Source organism: Myotis myotis, unplaced genomic scaffold (genome assembly GCF_014108235.1).
Source record: "Myotis myotis isolate mMyoMyo1 unplaced genomic scaffold, mMyoMyo1.p scaffold_m19_p_12, whole genome shotgun sequence".
Lineage (NCBI taxonomy): Eukaryota > Metazoa > Chordata > Mammalia > Chiroptera > Vespertilionidae > Myotis > Myotis myotis.
In genome coordinates this window covers 30,729,325-30,749,308 of record NW_023416316.1, presented here as the reverse complement: position 1 = coordinate 30,749,308, position 19,984 = coordinate 30,729,325, and the positions used below count along the sequence as shown (strand labels likewise).

At 37.4% G+C, this 19,984-nt stretch overlaps 1 protein-coding gene across 13 annotated transcripts in view; it reads right to left on the bottom strand.

Moving 5' to 3' along the window:
• Positions 1–19,984, bottom strand: part of AGTPBP1 (ATP/GTP binding protein 1) — a 115,408-nt gene that overhangs the window by 71,921 nt on the left and 23,503 nt on the right. For 6 of the 13 annotated variants that reach the window (XM_036330659.1, XM_036330665.1, XM_036330664.1 and 3 more), the window contains exons 2-7: positions 11,192–11,288; positions 7,222–7,346; positions 5,946–6,013; positions 2,402–2,465; positions 1,813–1,959; positions 461–592 (exon numbers count right to left, since the gene is read on the bottom strand). In XM_036330659.1, coding sequence (XP_036186552.1) covers positions 461–592; positions 1,813–1,959; positions 2,402–2,465; positions 5,946–6,013; positions 7,222–7,346; positions 11,192–11,229 — 574 coding nt within the window. In that variant the 5' untranslated portion in view covers positions 11,230–11,288. Of the gene's footprint in view, positions 1–460; positions 593–1,812; positions 1,960–2,401; positions 2,466–5,945; positions 6,014–7,221; positions 7,347–11,191; positions 11,289–19,984 lie in introns of those variants that run through there. The other 7 variants (XM_036330661.1, XM_036330660.1, XM_036330662.1 and 4 more) reach the window with 5 other exon arrangements.

Below are 19,984 nucleotides of genomic sequence, written 5' to 3'. Positions count from 1 at the left end.
TCTTTCCAGTTTCCTCAGGGGCTCCTGTACTACTAACTTGCTGTTCTGCTACTTCCCTACTGATTGCCGAAGGTAATTAGCTCCAGGTGACTATGCTACCACTTGCCTTCCTTCTCAGCTTTCCTCTCATCTGTGAAAACCCAAATAGGCAGGCAGTTTTTCCAGCTGCCAATACCCTCACATTCTTCCACATATTTCCCATGAGCTGCCTACTCCTCCCCCTCACTACAAGCTTTTACAAATTGGAGGAATTCATGACAATTCTCAAGATTTTGCCAATTCTCCTTCTTACCCCATATCACTTCTGTGGCGGTGCAGGTAGGCATTATAAAAAGCCGTATTAAATATTCTCTTACCTTGTCCACAAATTTTAGAGTTATGGAGTTAAGGTACTTTTACATTTTCATTTTCTGTAACTTCAAAACACTGAGTTTACTAAAAACTACTCTGAAATACTCACAGTTTGCAGAATATACTCGTAAAAGCTGAAGACAAGGCAAAACCAAGCGATGATTCTGCAAATTCTGTTTGACCAAGTTCAGGGTTATATTCAGAGCTCCATTAATTCTAGCTTTCACTCCAAATTTTTTGTCTGTTTATAAAAAATTAACACAATGTATTTATATGTAACTTTGAGTGAAATAACAATGGCATAAAGCAATGAAATTTTAAAAACTTATATGATGAATTTATATTACAAATGTAAAGTTGACCTGAAATATCTAAAATTATAATCATTTTCTTGTATGATTTTAAAAGTACTCCTTATATGCCCTAGCCCAGTGGTCGGCAAACTGCGGCTCGCAAGCCACATGCAGCTCTTTGGCCCCTTGAGTGTGGCCACGAAGTCTCAATCGCACTGTACACGTGCGCCCGCACGTGGTATTTTGTGGAAAAGCCACACTCAACGGGCCGCAGTTTGCAGACCACTGCCCTAGCCAGTTTGGCTCAGAGGATAGAGTGTCAGACTGTAGACCAAAAGGTCCCAGGTTCGATTCCGGTCAAGGGCATGCATCTTGGTTGCAAGTTCCCTGACCCTGGTCGGGGCTCATGCAGGAGGCAAACAATCAATGTGTTTTTCTCATAGCAATGTTTCTCTCTGTCTTTCCTTCTCTCTTTCACTCTCTCTCAAAATCAATGGAAAAATATCCTCGGGTGAGGATAAAAAAAAAAAAAGTACTCCTTATAACCCTGGCTGGTTTTGCTCGGTGATTAGAGCGTCGTCCCGTGCACCAAGGGTCACAGGTTCGATTCCCAGTGAAGGCGTATAGGCATACATACATACTCTTTAGAACAAGCATTTAATCAAATACTTCAAAGTGTAAAACCTATATGCATGTCATAAGACAATGGGAGAACTCAGAAATCATTATTTGAAAAGTTTAGGGGATCACTTTCATCTCTGTGCAGATATACAATTATAAACTGAAATTAGGTTCTATTCAAAGGATTACTTTTTTTATTAACCTAAGTCAGCTTCTTTGTTTCACATTGTTTTTTCTCAATTTTTGTAATACTTTGCTTTGTTCCAATAATCAATCTTACAACTTATCATACACACACACCAAGAGACACTTGTGATTTTGACATATTTTTCTTCTTTTTCCCACCATATGCAATGCAATTCCTCATGAATTTATCAGGATCCTCAATTCTTTCAGGTCACTAATTGGGTTTGGGAAGTATTCCATGACTTAAGACCAAGAAAAAGGGTAGCATTCCAGATTTAAAATTTTACCAGCATCAAGGCACAGAGAAGCCATGTCACAAAGATGCTTCTAGGTTTGATAATCATACAAGTGAAATCCTTACCTTTTGGTCCAATCTTTGCAAGAACAGAATGAATCTGCACCATTAACTCCTCATTTGGAGGAGATTCTTTGCTGGCATTCATAAGTAACTGTAACAATATTTGTGAACCACCTTTGGCAACTAAGAAACTAGCTCTTCGACCTCCACCTAAAAGAAAAAAAAATTTTATTTGTTTAAACAGCAAATCTTCCCATAACATATCAAATATCACAACTTTTAGCATTCAAAAAATAAAGTGAAGACTTCTGAAATAAAAACATCAAAATCAAATTTTGTTTTATTTCATTTGTTTTATTTAGAAAACAGTGCAGAGAGTAAATACAAGTGATGCCAAAATTCTATGTTCAGGGCTCTATTTTAAGGAATACTGGAAAATAACAAAAACAAAGCAACAACAAGAATATGACATATCAGTTTCCAAATTCCAAAACAAAGCAACAACAAGAGTATAACATACCAGTTTCCAAATTCCAATACTCAGAATAGCCTCTATGAGTATCAGAAAATTCCTCATAAAGTACACATGCCACATTATTGATCACTATTTACAAACAGAAATTAAACCCCCCCCCAAAAAAAACAAACTTACCAGCTGACACCAGCTCAACAAGAATGCTTAAGATATTAAGTGTAGTTTGAAGATCTTTCGTGTTCTGAAATAAATAGTTTATTTGCTTTATTAAACCATTGTAAATCTGTAATTCCCAAATTTTTTCTATTGCTGTTGGGAACTATCTATATTTTACAGATGACCTTTCCAATTTCTCTAAGAACAAATATAATGAGGTTTCCACTATTCTCACTTATCACTTCAGTCTCTTCTTGCCCTTAAGAATTTTTACAAATAATCTGTGCTATTACTTTCTTAGTATCAATATTATTAAAACAGGAATTAATCTGGTATTTGAATTCATCATGATCTACCTAACAGGCAATAAAAATAAATGAATCAAAATATAAAGGCACTACAATGTATATATGGCAACTACCCAGTCACCTAGCCCTCTCAGAAGGCCACTGTGTTATCAGTTCCATGTATCCAGCCAAAGATAATATGCAGTTTTAAATCCATGTAAATATACGTGTATACAGATTTATTTCTCCAAATAGCACTGCCCTATATAGATATTGTTTTGTACAGATATTTTTACATATCAATAAATAGTTTCTTCATCTTTTTAAGGGCTACAGAAAGTATTCCACTATATGGCTAAACCATTATTTATGTAACCAATCACCTATCAATGAGATATTTTTTCCCAATGAGATTTTTAACAATCTTTTGTTATTAAAAAATTGCAAAAGACATATGTAACACTTTCAACAACAACAATGTAAAAGCAAAAAATAAATAAATAAATAAAATTATTTGGCATTAAAAAATTGCAACAAAAACTATATATATTTACATGGAATCAATTACAGCTATATGTAGGATAAATTTCTGGAATTTCTGGGTCAAAGAATATAAGTATTTTGATGGATATAACTACATAGTAAACTGCTCTTCACCAGCAATGGAGAAGATTAACTATTTCCCAAAGTCTGGACAACCAATCTAATTTTTAAAAAAAGTTTAAATATTACACATGGTTACATTTCTCTTATTAAAAGCAATGGCTGGCCCGGCCTACATGGCTCAGTGGTTAAACATCGACCTATGAACCAGGAGGTAATGGTTCAATTCCCAGTGGGGGCATATGCCTGGGGTTGCAGGATCAATCCCCAGTAGGGGGCATGCAGTAGGCAATTGATCAATGATTCTCTCTCATCATTGATATTTCTATCTCTATCTCCCTCTTCCTCTCTGAAATGAATATTTATATATATATTTATATATATATATATATATATATATATATATATATATATATATATATATATGTATAGCAATGGCTGAATGGACAGAAAACAAAACAGATGCACAGAGCAGAAGCAGAAGCATGGCCTATTCAAGGAACCACCACACCCCCAACGTGGAGATTTTTACAGTGTTATACAGAGGAATCTCAGAATTATTGTGCACCAGTAACTGGCATGGGACTCTTATTCTTCCTCTTTCCAAAAGGAAATGAGTGTTTCCACTTCATATTTTAGCTCACAGACTGATAGAACCAAAAAGCTCCATCCAGACCAGATGGAGAACTGTACAAAACCAGAGACCCTTGTTTTAGCATTGGAGATATTAACTGGACCACTGTCTCATTAGGGGGGGATCTGGAATGAGAAGGACAGATGTTTGTTAAAGAGAAGAATGGATTGTGTTCAGCGAACTGATTTCATCGTCTTCCTAGGTACAGAGCTACACCATATTTCCCAGCCCTTTTGTAATAGAGTTTGAGCCATGTGACTGAGCTCAGGCTATTGGAAACTGAATGGAAGTTGCACTGCTATCTTTAGGCCTTATCTAGACAAGCTCCCAAAAGTAATTCATCACCTCCCACCTCTGCTGACCTCAATAATTTGTGACATGAGCAAAATAAGGAGAAAAAACAATGATGCTCTATCTCAAGTGCAATTTGTGTTTCTTTTTCTGGGAACGGTCTGTTCATAACCTTCACACATTTTTCTATTGGGTAGACTTCTTCCCTTATGAATCTGTGGAAGTTCTTTATATGTTAAAGAAATTATATGAGTTGAAATCTTTTTTCTTCAGTTTGCCAAGTGTCTATAATGTTTTTTTCCCAATGCATTTTTGTTAATATAGTTGAATTTATCAATCTTTTCTTTTATGGCTCCTGTTTTTGTTTTTTTTTCATACTTAGAAAAGCCTTCCCTGCGCTAAGATTATTAAAAATTCTTCTCATTACTTCCTCGAGTATTCTGGTTTTCTTTTCCATGCTTAAATATTTGCTTGCTATGGAATTTATTTTGGTGTAGGAAGTAAGGATCTAACATTATACTCTTCTGCATGGATACCAATTTGTCCCAGTTCCACTTATTAAGCAATCCCCCAACCCCTCACTGATCTGAAATGCTACCATTGATTAAGTAGTATTAAATTCCCATAAGCATTTTTAACTTAGTGTGGATTTTTCTATTCTAATCCACTGATGTCTATCTAGTTCCCACCCACACTTTCTAAACTACCTGAATTACTGAAGTTTCTAATGTTCTCTGATATTTGGTGGGGCTAGTCCTTTCTCTTTTATTTTTCAGAAATATCCTTTCTATTCTTGCTTATTTTCCCACTGAACTATAGAAAAAAAAGTTAATATTTTTATCAAGATTGCTTTAAACTGACAGATCAATTTAGAATAAAACAAAAACTTTATGTCACTTTTGACAGGAAGTAATTCCCATCAAAAAACATAAAATCACACCCTGTTCTTTTTTTTCCAGCTATTTTGAAATATAATTTGATATATAACATTATGTAAGTTCAAGGTATACAATGGTACTTACCCTTTGTTCTTAATAAAATATAAAATAATGATTCTGAATATATCCAGCTAATCCACCCAAAACTTTCACACTGGCATAGAAATTTAATTATTATCAAGATAATATAGTTGCCGAAACCGGTTTGGCTCAGTGGATAGAGCATCAGCCTGTGGACTGAAAGGTCCCAGGTTCGATTCCGGTCAAGGGCATGTACCTTGGTTGCAGGCATATCCCCAGTAGGAGATGTGCAGGAGGCGGCTGATCAATGTTTCTCTCTCATCGATGTTTCTAACTCTCTATCTCTCTCCCTTCCTCTCTGTAAAAAATCAATAAAATATATTTTTTTAAAAAAAGATAATATAGTTATCCAACCAATATATGTAGTAAACTAAATCACAAATATACATCAGCTGACGTAACACAATAAATTAGGATTTCCAATGCCAATCATTTATATTAAGCTAGACTTATTTCCAGCTAATGCTTTAATTTCCATTACCAATTAGAACAGCATATATAAAGATTTAAAATGTGGTTATCATTATTATCATAGGGTAATATACTTAGAGGTTTACCTAATATATATTAGAATGTTTATATCACCATCCCAAATGTTAATCTAAAACATAAAACAAACTTCTATTCACTGGCTTTACCTCTAGGATAAAAATTTTATACTTCATATACTATTTTTCTTCAGTGCTGATTGATACTAACAGTTACATAATTAAAGCCTGCAAATACTTTACCTCTAATGTTGAGAGCAGAACTTCCATTCCTGTAGAACCTTTGGCTGTCATTTCTCTCCTTATTTTTTCTGAAAAGTGAAAATATATGTATCTTCTAAAACATTTTAAAAAATATGTATCGTTTTATTATACAGCTAACATAAAATAAACAAGTACCCATTGGTTCGGTAAACATTCTAAATTGGTTTTACATGATCTTCCCTCTGATGCTGCTAATTCTACTCTCTGTAGACTTTCCTTGCCCGTCAGCACAGCTCCTAGTAGGGACTAGGTGAATCCCTGTCTGTCCATCTGTAATCTTAAAATCATTATCATAGTACAGGCACCAGAACTGGAGGTGAGGGGGAGTGGTAATGGAAGGCCTCTTTATCATCTTTATGACCAGAACTAGAAAACATTTAATCAAATTTGTGAAAACAGAAACCTAGTACCATTTTAAAAATGGGGTTTTTTTAATATATTTTTATTGATTTCAGAGAGAAAGGGAGAGGGAGAGAGAGATAGAAACATCAATGAGAGAGAATCATAGATCAGCTGCCTGCCACAAGCCTCCGACTGAGGATCGAGCCCACAACCCAGGCATATGCCCTTGACTGGAATCGAACCTGGGACCCTTCAGTCTGCAGGCCAACACTCTATCCATTGAGCCAAACAGCTAGGGCCATTTTAAATGTTAAATACGAAGGTGGCTGCAGGTTCACCTTTATTTGAAAAAAGAAAAATCAGGTTTTCTGTGTGTGTATATGTTTTAAATCTAGTATAGGTTTTAGAATCTTTTTTTAGCATCTATTGAGATAATCACATGGGTTTTATTTGACCTGTTCAAATAATGTTATAGGATATATTTCCTAATATTAAAACATTTTACATTCCTGAAATAAGTGCACTTTAGCAATGATATTCATCTTTCAATGTATAATTAGACTTATTTCACTAATATTTTATTTGGGACCATGCTAATAACCAATGTTCTCTACTACCTGACATCTTTTGTCAATATTCTAGTACAAGTAGCACTGGAATTAGGTATTACTTGAAAATTGATGGGGGAGAGGGGAGGGCGGGATTCATCCATACAGAAAAAATCATAATCATTTCTTAAAAACAATGCTTTGAAAATTAATTTCTTTCACAGCTATTCCATTTTCTACTTCTTGAGTCTATCTGAGAAAGTTCAATTTTTAAGGAAAATCATTTATCAAAATTTTAAACATTCTTAGCCTCCACTTGTTAAAGAATTTAAAAAGCATTCCCAAAACAAGAGGTTAAAGCTCACCTTGACTTTGAGCCAGATGAAGAATTTTTGATGTAACATATCTGGCAGTATCTGATTCTGTAGGTTCAGTACTGATCTTCTCCAGCTGAGCGAGGAGGCCGACAACCCGAGAGTTATTGGTAAGGCTAAAAAAAATGTTACTTTATATTAGGGCACAGCAAGATCACTGTTTTTACACTAAGTGAAGTGGGAGGTTTCGAGCAGAAGAGTAATGCCCTCTGACATGCCTTTATTAAACAACTGCACACAACACATCTGTAAGTTTTATCTCTTGGGTGATTGGTACAAGGTGGTCATTATATATGCTCTATACTTTCTGGTTTTCAGAAATATTTCATTTTTTAAATAAAATTCTGTAGTGAGAAAAATAAGTTACATGTTTAAGTTTTTATATGTTTTCTTTTTCCTTCCAATATTGCAGAAGAGATAAGTGATTCCTTAAAACTTACCATAAATCTGAATGAGCAAAAACATTAACATCATGAAAAATTCCAAACATGAGCAAAAGAAGACAAAATAGGACAATGAACCATCATATACCTATCACCCAGCTTCAACAATTATCAATTCATGGACCATCTTATTTCACACATGCTTACTTGCAGGCACACACACCCATTGGCTAATTTTGAAGCAAATCTCAGATCATTTCCTATGGCATTAGTTATGTTTTCTAAAATAAGAACTCTTTAGAATATATATAACTATAATAGCACTACTATACCAAAAACAATAACAATAATCCTTTAACATCAACATCTAATTTACAAGTTCAAATTTCCCAAATTCATATTCTCTCTCTTTTTCTTTAACAGTAAGTAAATTTGTACAAACCACCAGAGACTGAACTCAGAAGAAGAAAACAAAATCCACCTGTCTTCCATTAAGTCAAACATTAAGTTTTCAAAAATGTAATAAATCGCCCTGACTGGTTTGACTCACTGGATAGAGCATCGGCCTGTGGACTCAAGGGTCCTGGGTTCGATTCCGGTCAAGGGCATGTACCTTGGTTTCGGGCACATCCCCAGTAGGGGGTGTAAGGAGCTGATCGATGCTTCTCTCTCATCGATGTTTCTAACTCTATATCCCTCTCCCTTCCTCTCTATAAAAAAATCAATAAAATATATATTTTTTAAAAATGTAATAAATCAATAGCACTCTTCTTACTACATTTTGAAAACAGTTATTTTAACATAAAATGTTATTGTGTCATTATGCATTGAGTTTATTATCTTTAAATGGATAATTTTTAATTCCTCAGTTTTAATTTATAATATGGTAATATCAATAGATTAAAAAATCCACCTCAACAAAAACTTTTTGGAGTCTTCATTCATTTAAGAGTACAAAGAGATTCACTGAGCCAAACCTGTTCTTTTTGAGAGCTCTAGTTCTTTGTGGTGAGAAATTACACTAAGATACCACAGTTTTGCATACTAGGGAAAATACATCTTTAAAAGAAATTTGCATTATGGAGACCAAAATTAGAAACTTACTGATTGAGTGTGTTTTCCTAATTTTATTCAATTATTTTCATGTGTTAATATTTTTAGTAGCTAATAAGACATTTATTTTAAAAATTCAAAAACATACAAAAACACACTAAGCATAACACACAGTCTACTCCATTCCAAATTAAGAGTTTGTTTTGTCCGTAACTCTTAAAATTTTAAATTAAATTGTACCACTATAAAAAATAAAACTTTTGCCCTAGCCAGTTTGGCTCAGTGAATAAAGCGTCGGCCTGCAGACTGAAAGGTCCCAAGTTCAATTTCAGTCAAGGGCACGTACCTCGGTTGCAGGTTCCTCCCCCGTCCAGGACCTGGTCTGGGCTTGTGCAGGAGGCAACCAATCTATGTGTTTCTCTCACATCAATGTTTCTCTCTGTCTTTCCCTCTCTCTAAAAATCAATGGAAAAATATCCTCGAGTGAGGATTTTTAAAAAATAATAATAATAAAATAAAACTTTCATCTAAGTGATTCTTTTCTGAGAATCGTGCTATTTCAAATGATGGATGGTAGATGAATTTATTTTTTGAAGGAAGGAAAGAAAAAAAAAGAAAAATTCAGAACATGGGCATCCCCCTCTCTGTGCTTTTTTCATCTACAGAATGAAAACTGAACAAAATATTCTAAGCCACTACTGACTCAGCTCCAAAATTTAAGGCTGTTGACACTAATGTTGGGAGAATCATAGGGTGAACACCAGAGGGCAGCTATACCATTTGAATAATGTTTAGACTTTACTAAAACACACACACACACACACACACACACACACACAATTATACAGCTTTTCAATGAACAAAGCAGAGAATTTTTAAATAAAGAGATGTATCTTCACTGTCTTCCTCTCCTTTTTTAGATAAATCAAAATGAGGCTAAGACCAACCTTCAGAGTTACCATTTATAATTCTAACTAGAGGTCCCTCAGCCTGGCCTGCAGGGATCAGCCGAAACTGGCTCTCTGACATCCCCAAAGGGTACTGGATTGCAAAAGGGCAGTTCTCAAGTGACACACCCTGGAATCGGGCTCCCTCCTCTCTGGTTTCAAGTGCGTCACCCAAGAACCATAGCTGCCAAGTCATCGCAGCTTGGCAGCTCCTGTGTTGAGCATCTGTCCCCTGGTGGTCATTGCGCATCATAGCTACCAGCCAGACGGTTGCTTAGGCTTTTATATATAGAGAACAGATTTTCTAGTGAGAAAAATCAAAATCCCAGCAAGCTACTGTGTAGAAATGTCCAACTGATGCAAAATTCCTATGGAAATGCAAAGGAACCTAAAATAGGACAAACTTTGGGGGAAAAAAGAACTAAGTTGGCAGACCAACACTAATTTCGAGATTCATTATAAAGTTATAGTTATCAAGGCAATGAGGTATCCTCACTATGATAAACATCTAGATCAAGGGGAAAAAACAGAGTCCAAACCAGACCCACACATAAATGGACAACTAATTTTTGACAAAGGTACCAAGACAATTCAATGGAGAAAGCAAAGTGATTCTAAAAATGGTGCTGGTCCATATGCCAAAAAGAACTTCTACCCATACCTCACAACATAAATAAAGTTTAACTCAGAATGGAGCACAGGCTTAAATGTTAAAATTATAAAACTTCTAAAAGAAAACATAGATAATCTAACATGGGTTATGCATATATTTCTTATCTACAGCTCTAAAAGCATCCTATATAATAAAAGCATAGTATGCAAATTGTTCCCTCAATCGAGAGTTATCCAGGAGTTTGACCAGGGGGCAGGGCCAGCCGGGGGGGAGGGAGGGAGGCCCCAGCCGGCAGCTGGCAGCCACTAGGGACCCTACCAGTGCACGAATTTGGTGCACTGGGCCTCTAGTTATCTATAAAAGAATAAACAAAATGGACATCACCTAAATTTAAAAACTTCTGATCTTTTAAAAGACACTCTTTACAATATGAAAAGACTGGAAGAAAATGTCTGCAAATCTATTAAAGGAATTGTATGTATAATAAATAGAAAATTTCACCCAGCTGGTGTGGCTCAGTGGTTGAGCATTGACCAGGGAACATCAAGGTTCAATTCTAGTCAGGTCTCGTGCCTGGGTTGCAGGCTCCAGAAGGGGGAGTGCAGGAGGCAGCTGATCGATGATATTTCTCTCTCATCAATGTTTCTATCTCTCTATCCCTCTCCCTTCCTCTCTCTCTAAAAATCAATAAAAACATATTTTAATTAAAAAATAAATTCTAAAACTCAGTAATAAAAACAATAAACATTCCAATTTTTAAAATGGGAGGAAAATTTGGAAAAATACTTCACCAAATAAGATATGCTGAAAGCATGTAAGTGCATGAAAAGATACTCAACATCATTAGTAATTAGAGAAATGCAAATTAAAATCAGAATGAGATACCAACACACCCTTTATTGGGATGACTACAATTTTAAAAGAATGACAATAAGAATTTAAATATTTTAAATGAATGACCATACCAAGTATTGATGAGAATGTAGAAAACTAGAATTTTCATATACTGCTGGAAGAAGTATAAAATATAATGTCTTTGGAGAACAGGTTGTTGGCAGTTTCCTAAAAAGAAACATAGGCCTACTATATTATTGATTCCAATCCTTAGTATTTGGCCAAAAAAAAAAAAAGCTAAGGCCATACAAATACTAGTACACAAATGTTTCTAACAGTCTTATTTGTAACTAGAGGCCCGACGCACAAAATTTGGGCAGGAGGGAAAATGGCAGAGGTATAAACGGACGTGTCCGGTGCCTTGTCCTGGAGCAGATAAGGGTGAGCAGCTGAAACGGGTAACATGCAGCCCGAATAGGCAGAGGATTTTCAGCTGAGAGACTGTCTGCAGCTAGGAAAGACCGAGAAAACCCAGGAAAAAAAGGACGGTTGGAGACTGCAGCTGAAGCCTCTCGTGGTGCGCCAGCTAAGTAGCAGAGACTGCGCCATCTTGGGTGGTTGTTGCCGGCATCCAGAGACCAGTTACTAACCTGGAAACAAGGGATCTCAAGCAGCGTGACTGCATGAACTCAGACGAGCACTGCTTCTTCTCATGGAAAGGTTGGACATCCCCTAAAGGTGCAGCTTGCAGTTCGGGTTGGAGGGAGGACCGAGCTCGCGCGCGCAGGGCGGAATCTGCACCCCACAGAGTCCGCAGCCGTTGCGACCAGCGTGACCCGCGAGTGGGGAAGGGGCCCCACAGGGCTGCTGGCAGAAGGGAACGCGAAAAATGAGCCCATAGCTGGACTGGATGTAAAGGAGCAGCCTTGGACTTTGCCAATCTGCTGGCTGCTTGGTGCCAGGGGCGAGTGGGCGCGCGGAGACTGCGCGCGGAGACTGTGCGCAGACCTGGAAGGTGGAGGCTTGCGAATTCGCACAACTATCAGGCTCTTGTTACAGTTCCCCTTAGATCCGTGCATTTGATTATTAAACCCAGTGCATGGGATTCCCCAGTTGGGGTCATTCGCAGAGCCTGTAGGGGAAAGTTCTTTTTGGGGAGCCTGGGAAACAGCGGGCAGTGGCAAGGAACCAGCTCTGGGCAGTGGTCTTTCCCAAATCAGTTCCAAATACCATAGAGGAAAAAAAACAAAAAAAAACACCCTACTGATAGTGAGGACTTATAGCCTCGGAGGTCAATCCAGACACACTGCCACCCAGAGGCAGAGCCACGAACTGTCTCTTCTGCGATCACAAATAAAGGCAGTCTGGTAAACAAATACAAGCTGCCTTAAAATCAGGTATGTGGTTTACTGCACGAGGGACAGTGTATCGCAGGGAAGTTCAACACTCCCCTGAATGCCTGGCAGGACTAAGGCGTGACAAAAAGAAGAGTGGAAGATCTGAAGCACCTTCATTTCCGAATATTTTTATATATTTTTTTTAAATTCTTTTTTCACCATTTCATTAAGAACCTATTTTATTATTTTTTTATTTTTTATTTTTTTCATCACTTGATTTTACCTTTTTAATTACTACATTTTTTTAACCAGTATTACTGCTATCCTTTTACCATTTTTTCAAGTGTCATTTTATTTATTTTTTTTTCTTTATTTTATTTTGGGATTAGTGTTCTACACTCTATTTTCATCATTCCTTTAGCATCATTTATCTCTATCTCACATTTACCCTTAAGCCAAAACTCTCTTCCTCACTTTTCCCCTTTTGTTGTCCTGTTTCTCTTACCCTATACCTGCTTTGGATTTTCCCTATTCCTTCTTTCTACCCACTGTCTAAATTTCACCCTATTTATATATCTAATTTCCAATCCCTCGCTCTAAATCCATATACACGTCTCTCTTATCTTTCTTCACTATCTAATTTTTTTTTCTCTCTCTCTCTGTCATTTTGCTAGTGTTTGCTTGATTTTTAGTATATTGGGGTTTTTTATGCTTGTGTGGGAAATTGTTTTGTTTTTCATTTTCATTTTTCTGTTTTGCTTACTTTTTCTTTATCTGGTTATTTTTGTGCTTCTGTTTTCCCTTGCCTCGCTTGATATTGGTGGTTGTTTGTAGTTTGCATTAGTCTCCAGGGATCTGCTGCTGGAGTTCATCGAGATTGGTTGCGGTTCTCTTGGAGTTTTCTCCCCATACAAATAGCCTCTTCCTCACCTCTATTTCATTCTCTTACTTTTTTTTTTTTTTTGTCTTTTTGTTTTTTTCTTCTCTCCCTTTTCCCAGTCTCATTTTGGCACTCCTTTTTGTTTTTTATTTTTCTCTTTAATCTTTTTCTCTTTTTTCTTCTTTATCCCCTAATTCTCTTCGCTCGGGGGGTCACCTTTATTTGGGGTTATTAATATCGTGAATGCATTTAGTTCGGTGCCTTGTACGTTGTGCCTTGTTGTGTTGTATTTTGTACCTTTGAATCAGCACAGCAGAGAGAGAACTACATAACCAAATACCTTGAGAAGAGAAATCATGGTGAAACAAAGAACCAACCCAAATATAAAAGAAAAACAGGCATCATCAGAAAAGGAAGTAAACGAAATGGAGGCAATGGAGGCAAGCAACCTGTCAGAGAAAAAATTCAGAGTAATGGCCATAAGGTGGATGAAAAGAATGGAAGACCAATTCAACAATATGTGTAGGAACCAATAGGAAATGAAGAAGAACCAAGAGGAAATGAAGAGAAACCAAGAAGAAATGAAAAATGACATCACTGCCATAAAGAACTCAATAGAAAGCATCAACAGAAGACTAGAAGAAGCAGAGGACCGCATCAGCGAGCTAGAAGACAAGGTAGAAAAAATACCCAAACAGAACAGCTTCTAGAAAAAAAAAATTAAAAAGCAGGAGGAGAGCCTAAGAGAACTCTGGGACAATGCTAAACGAAACAACATCCGAAGAATAATAGGGGTGCCAGAAGGAGAGGAAACTGAGCAAGGAATAGAAAACCTGTTTGAAAAAATAGTAACAGAAAATTTCCCTGATATAGGGAGGAAAAAACTCATACAAATCCAAGAAGCTCACAGAGTCCCAAACAAAATGAACCCGAAAAGACCGACGCCAAGGCACATAATAATTAAGTTGGCAAACACCAACGACAAAGCAAGAATCTTAAAAGCAGCCAGAGAGAGACAGAAAGTTACCTACAAAGGATCCCCCATCAGACTAGCGACCGATTTCTCAACAGAAACACATCAGGCAAGAAGGGAATGGAATGAAATATACAAAGTCATGCAAAGGAAGGGTCTGAATCCAAGAATACTATACCCAGCGAGGCTATCAATCAAAATTGCAGGTCAAATCAGGAACTTCACAGACAAAAATGGTCTACGGGAGTTTATTACAACCAAACCAGCAATGCAAGAAATGCTAAAGGGTCTTCTGTAAATAGAAAAAACAGGAAACAAAGAAGGAATGCAGCGGTAAAGAACAAAAATGGCGACTAACAAGTTTCTATCAATAATAACTTTAAATGTAAATGGATTAAATTCCCCAGTCAAAAGGCATAGGGTAAATGAGTGGATAAGAAAACATGACCCATATATCTGCTGTCTACAGGAAACCCACCTCAGAAAAAAAGACGCACACAGACTGATGGTGAAGGGATGGAAAAAGGTTTTTCAGGCCAATGGAAGTGAAAGAAAAGCCGGGGTAGCAATACTTATATCTGACAAATTAGATCTCAAAGTGAAGGACATAAAAAGAGATCAAGAAGGCCACTTCATAATACTAAAGGGAGCAGTCCAACAAGAAGAAATAACTCTGGTAAATATATATGCACCCAATATAGGAGCACCCAAATACGTAAGAAATCTTCTGGAGGAAATCAAGGGAGAGATTGACAGCAATACAATCATAGTAGGGGACCTTAACACCCCATTATCTCCACTGGACAAATCCTCTAAACAGAAACTCAGCAAAGAAACATCAATCCTAAATGACTCACTAGATCAGATGGAATTAATTGACATCTTCAGAACATTTCACCCCAAAGCCACAGAATATACATTCTCCTCAGGTGCACATTTGTCATCTTCAAAGATAGACCATATATTGGGTCACAGACAAAGTCTCTTCAAATTCAAGAAAATTGAAATCATATCAAGCATCTTCTCAGACCACAAAGGCATAAAACTGGAAATCAACTACAACAAAAACAATCCAAAAAAATCAAACACATGGAGACTAAATAGCATGCTATTAAACAACGACTGGGTTACCAGTGAGATCAAAGAAGAAATAAAAAGCATCATGGCAACAAATGACAATGAAAACACAACAATCCAAAACCTATGGGACACAGCAAAAGCAGTCTTGAGAGGGAAGTTCATAGCTCTACAAGCCTACTGCAAGAAACAAGAAACAATGAGAATAAATGACCTAACTCTACAACTCGAAGAGTTAGAAAGAGAGCAACAAAAAAGGCTCACTGTAAGCAGAAGGAAGGAAATAACAAAGATCAGAGCGGAGATAAACGACATAGAGACCAAAAAAACAATACAAAAGATCAACAAAACCAAGAGCTGGTTCTTTGAAAGGATAAACAAGATTGATACACCTCTAACCAGGCTCACCAAGAAACAAAGAGAGAGGACCCAAATAAACAAAATCAGAAATGAAAGAGGAGAAATAACAACAGACCCCATAGAAATACAAAGGATTGTTAGAAAATACTATGAACAACTCTACTCCAACACACTAGACAACCTGGAGGAAATGGACATATTCCTAGATAAATACAACCTTCCAAAACTTAACCAGGAAGAATATAAAAATCTCAATAGGCCAATAACTATGAAGGAAATCGAAGCAGTAATCAAAAAGCTTCCAGCAAACAAAAGCCTGGGGCCAGATGGCTTCACAGGGGAGTTTTTTTGTTTTTTTTAAATATATTTTATTGATTTTTTACAGAGAGGAAGGGAGAGAGATAGAAAGTCAGAAACATCGATGAGAGAGAAACATCGACCAGCCGCCTCCTGCACATCCCCCACCGGGGATTTGCCCGCAACCCAGGTACATGCCCTTGACCGGAATCGAACCCAGGACCTTTCAGTCCGCAGGCTGACGCTCTATCCACTGAGCCAAACCGGTTTCGGCTTCACAGGGGAGTTTTACCAAACATTCAAGGAAGACCTAAAACCTATCCTCCTCAGACTATGTCAAAAGATCCAAGAGGAAGGAACACTTCCCAGCTCATTCTATGAAGCCCACATCACCCTAATCCCAAAACCAGATAAAGACAATACAATGAAAGAGAATTATAGGCCAATATTCCTCATGAACATAGATGCCAAAATCCTCAACAAAATCCTAGCAAATCGGATCCAGCAGTACATCAAAAAGATCATACACCATGACCAAGTAGGATTTATCCCAGGGATGCAAGGATGGTACAATATCCGCAAATCAATAAACGTGATACATCACATAAACAAATTGAGAGAAAAAAACCACATAGTCATATCAATTGATGCGGGAAAATCATTTGACAAAATCCAACACCCTTTCTTGATAAAAACTCTCAGCAAGATAGGAATTGAGGGATCATACCTCAACATAATAAAAGCCATATATGACAAACCCACAGCCAACATCATAATCAATGGGCAAAAACTAAAACCATTACCCCTAAAAACAGGAACAAGACAGGGATGCCCCCTCTCACCACTCCTGTTCAACATAGTACTGGAAGTACTAGCCGTTGCGATCAGACACGAAGAAGAAATAAAAGGCATCCAGATTGGAAAAGAAGAAGTAAAACTGTCCTTATTTGCAGATGACATGATACTGTACATACAGAACCCTAAAGACTCCAACAAAAAATTATTAGACTTAATAAATGAATTCGGCAATGTAGCAGGATACAAAATTAATGCGAAGAAACCCATGGCATTTCTTTACACCAATAGTGAACTTACAGAAAGTGAAACTACAGAAGCAATCCCATTTACCATTGCACCAAAAAAATTAAAATACCTAGGAATAAACTTAACTAAGGAAGTAAAAGACTTACATGCTGAAAACTACAGGACACTGAAAAAAGAGATAGAGGAAGACATAAACAGATGGAAGAATATACCGTGTTCATGGATTGGTAGAATCAACATCATCAAAATGTCCATACTACCCAAAGCAATTTATAGATTCAATGCAATCCCCATTAAATTACCAACGGCATTTTTCACAAATCTAGAACGAACGTTCCAAAAATTCATCTGGAATAAAAAAAGACCCCGAATAGCTGCAGCAATCCTGAGAAAGAACAAAGTAGGTGGGATCTCAATACCAGATATCAAACTGTATTACAAAGCCACTGTTCTTAAAACAGCTTGGTACTGGCACAAGAACAGACATATAGATCAATGGAATAGAATAGAGACCCCAGAAATCGACCCAAACCACTATGCCCAATTAATATTCGACAAAGGAGGCAAGAGCATACAATGGAGTCAAGACAGTCTTTTCAATAAATGGTGTTGGGAAAATTGGACAGATACATGCAAAAGGATGAAACTAGATCACCAACTCACACCATACACAAAAATAAACTCAAAATGGATAAAAGACTTAAACGTAAGACGGGAAACCATAAAAATACTAGAGGAATCCACAGGCACCGAAATTGCAAACATATGCCGAAGAAATTTCTTCTCTGATAATGCTCCTAGGTCAATGGAAACTAAAGAGAAAATAAACAAATGGGACTACATCAAAATAAAAAGCTTTTGCACAGCAAAGGAAACCATCAACAAAACAACAAGAAGACCCACTACATGGGAGAACATATTTGCCAATGATACCACCGATAAGGGTTTAATTTCCAACATTTACAGGGATCTCATGAAACTTAACAAAAGGAAGATAAACAATCCAATAAAAAAATGGGCAACGGACCTAGATAGACACTTTTCGAAAGAGGACATACAGAAGGCTGAAAGACATATGAAAACCTGCTCAAAGTCACTAATTATACGAGAGATGCAAATCAAAACGACAATGCGTTATCATCTCACACCTGTCAGAATGGCTATCATCAACAAATCAACAAACAACAAGTGTTGGAGAGGATGTGGAGAAAAAGGAACCCTTCTGCACTGCTGGTGGGAATGCAGAATGGTGCAGCCACTGTGGAGAACAGTATGGAGCTACCTCAGAAGACTAAAAATGGAACTCCCATTTGACCCAGTGATCCCACTACTAGGAATATATCCCAAGAAACCAGAAACGCCAATCAGAAAGGATATATGCACCCCTATGTTCATAGCAACACAATTCACCATAGCTAAGATCTGGAAACAGCCTAAGTGCCCATCAGTAGATGAATGGATTAGAAAACTGTGGTACATCTACACGATGGAATACTATGCTGCTCTAAAAAGGAAGGAACTCTTACCATTTGCAACGTCATGGATGGAACTGGAGAGCATTATGCTAAGTGAAATAAGCCAGTCAATGAAGGAAAAATACCACATGATCTCACTCATTCATGGATAATAGAGACCATTATAAACTTTTGAACAATAATAGATACAGAGGCAGAGCTGCCTCAAACAGATTGTCAAACTGCAGCAGGAAGGCCGGGGAGGGTTGGGGGGCAGGAGGTAGGGGGGTAAGAGATCAACTAAAGGACTTGTATGCATGCATATAAGCATAACCAGTGGACATAAGACATTGGGGGATAGGGGAGGCTAGGGGACTGTCTAGGGCGGGGGGATAAAATGGACACATATGTAATACCCTTTGTAATACTTTAAGCAATAAAAAAAAAAGAAAAAAAAAACACAAATCAACAAACAACAAGTGTTGGAGAGGATGTGGAGAAAAAGGAACCCTTCTGCACTGCTGGTGGGAATGCAGAATGGTGCAGCCACTGTGGAGAACAGTATGGAGCTACCTCAGAAGACTAAAAATGGAACTCCCATTTGACCCAGTGATCCCACTACTAGGAATATATCCCAAGAAACCAGAAACGCCAATCAGAAAGGATATATGCACCCCTATGTTCATAGCAGCACAATTCACCATAGCTAAGATTTGGAAACAGCCTAAGTGCCCATCAGCAGATGAGTGGATTAGAAAACTGTGGTACATATACACAATGGAATACTATGCTGCGGTAAAAAAGAAAGGAACTCTTGCCTTTTGCAACAGCATGGATGGAACTGGAGAGCATTATGCTAAGTGAAATAAGCCGGTCAGAGAAAGATAAATACCACATGATCTCACTCATTTGTGGATTATAGAGAACAACATAGACTGATGAAAAGGGACAGACCCAAAGACTGAGAAACAGCGATCAGGCTATCAATCCCCAGAAGGAAAGTAGGGGAGGGCGGGGGTAAGGGGAAGAGATCAACCGAAGGACTTGTATACATGTATATAAGCCAAACCAATGGACATGGACAACAGGGGGATGGGAGCATGAGTTTGTGTGTGGGGGGGAGGTTGGGGGTTAATGGGGGGGATGAGGACACATTTGTAATACCTTAACTAATAATAAATTAAAAAATTAAAAAATAAATTTGTGCAAGAGTAGGCCTTCCTTCCCTCTGGCACCCGGGACCCACGTCTCCCTCGCAGCCCTGGCTTCGTCTGGAAGGTCGTCCAGAAGGACGTCTGGCCTAATTAGCATATTACTCTTTTATTATTATAGATAGCCAAAAACTGGAAACAACCCAAATGTCCAATATATGAGTAAACAAATTGCAGCATATCTATCCAACAGAATACTTGTTAGTAATAAAAGAAGGTATGGTTGATACACACTCCAAGAGATGAATATCAAAATAACTATGCTGAGTAAAAGAAGCCAGTCACACACCC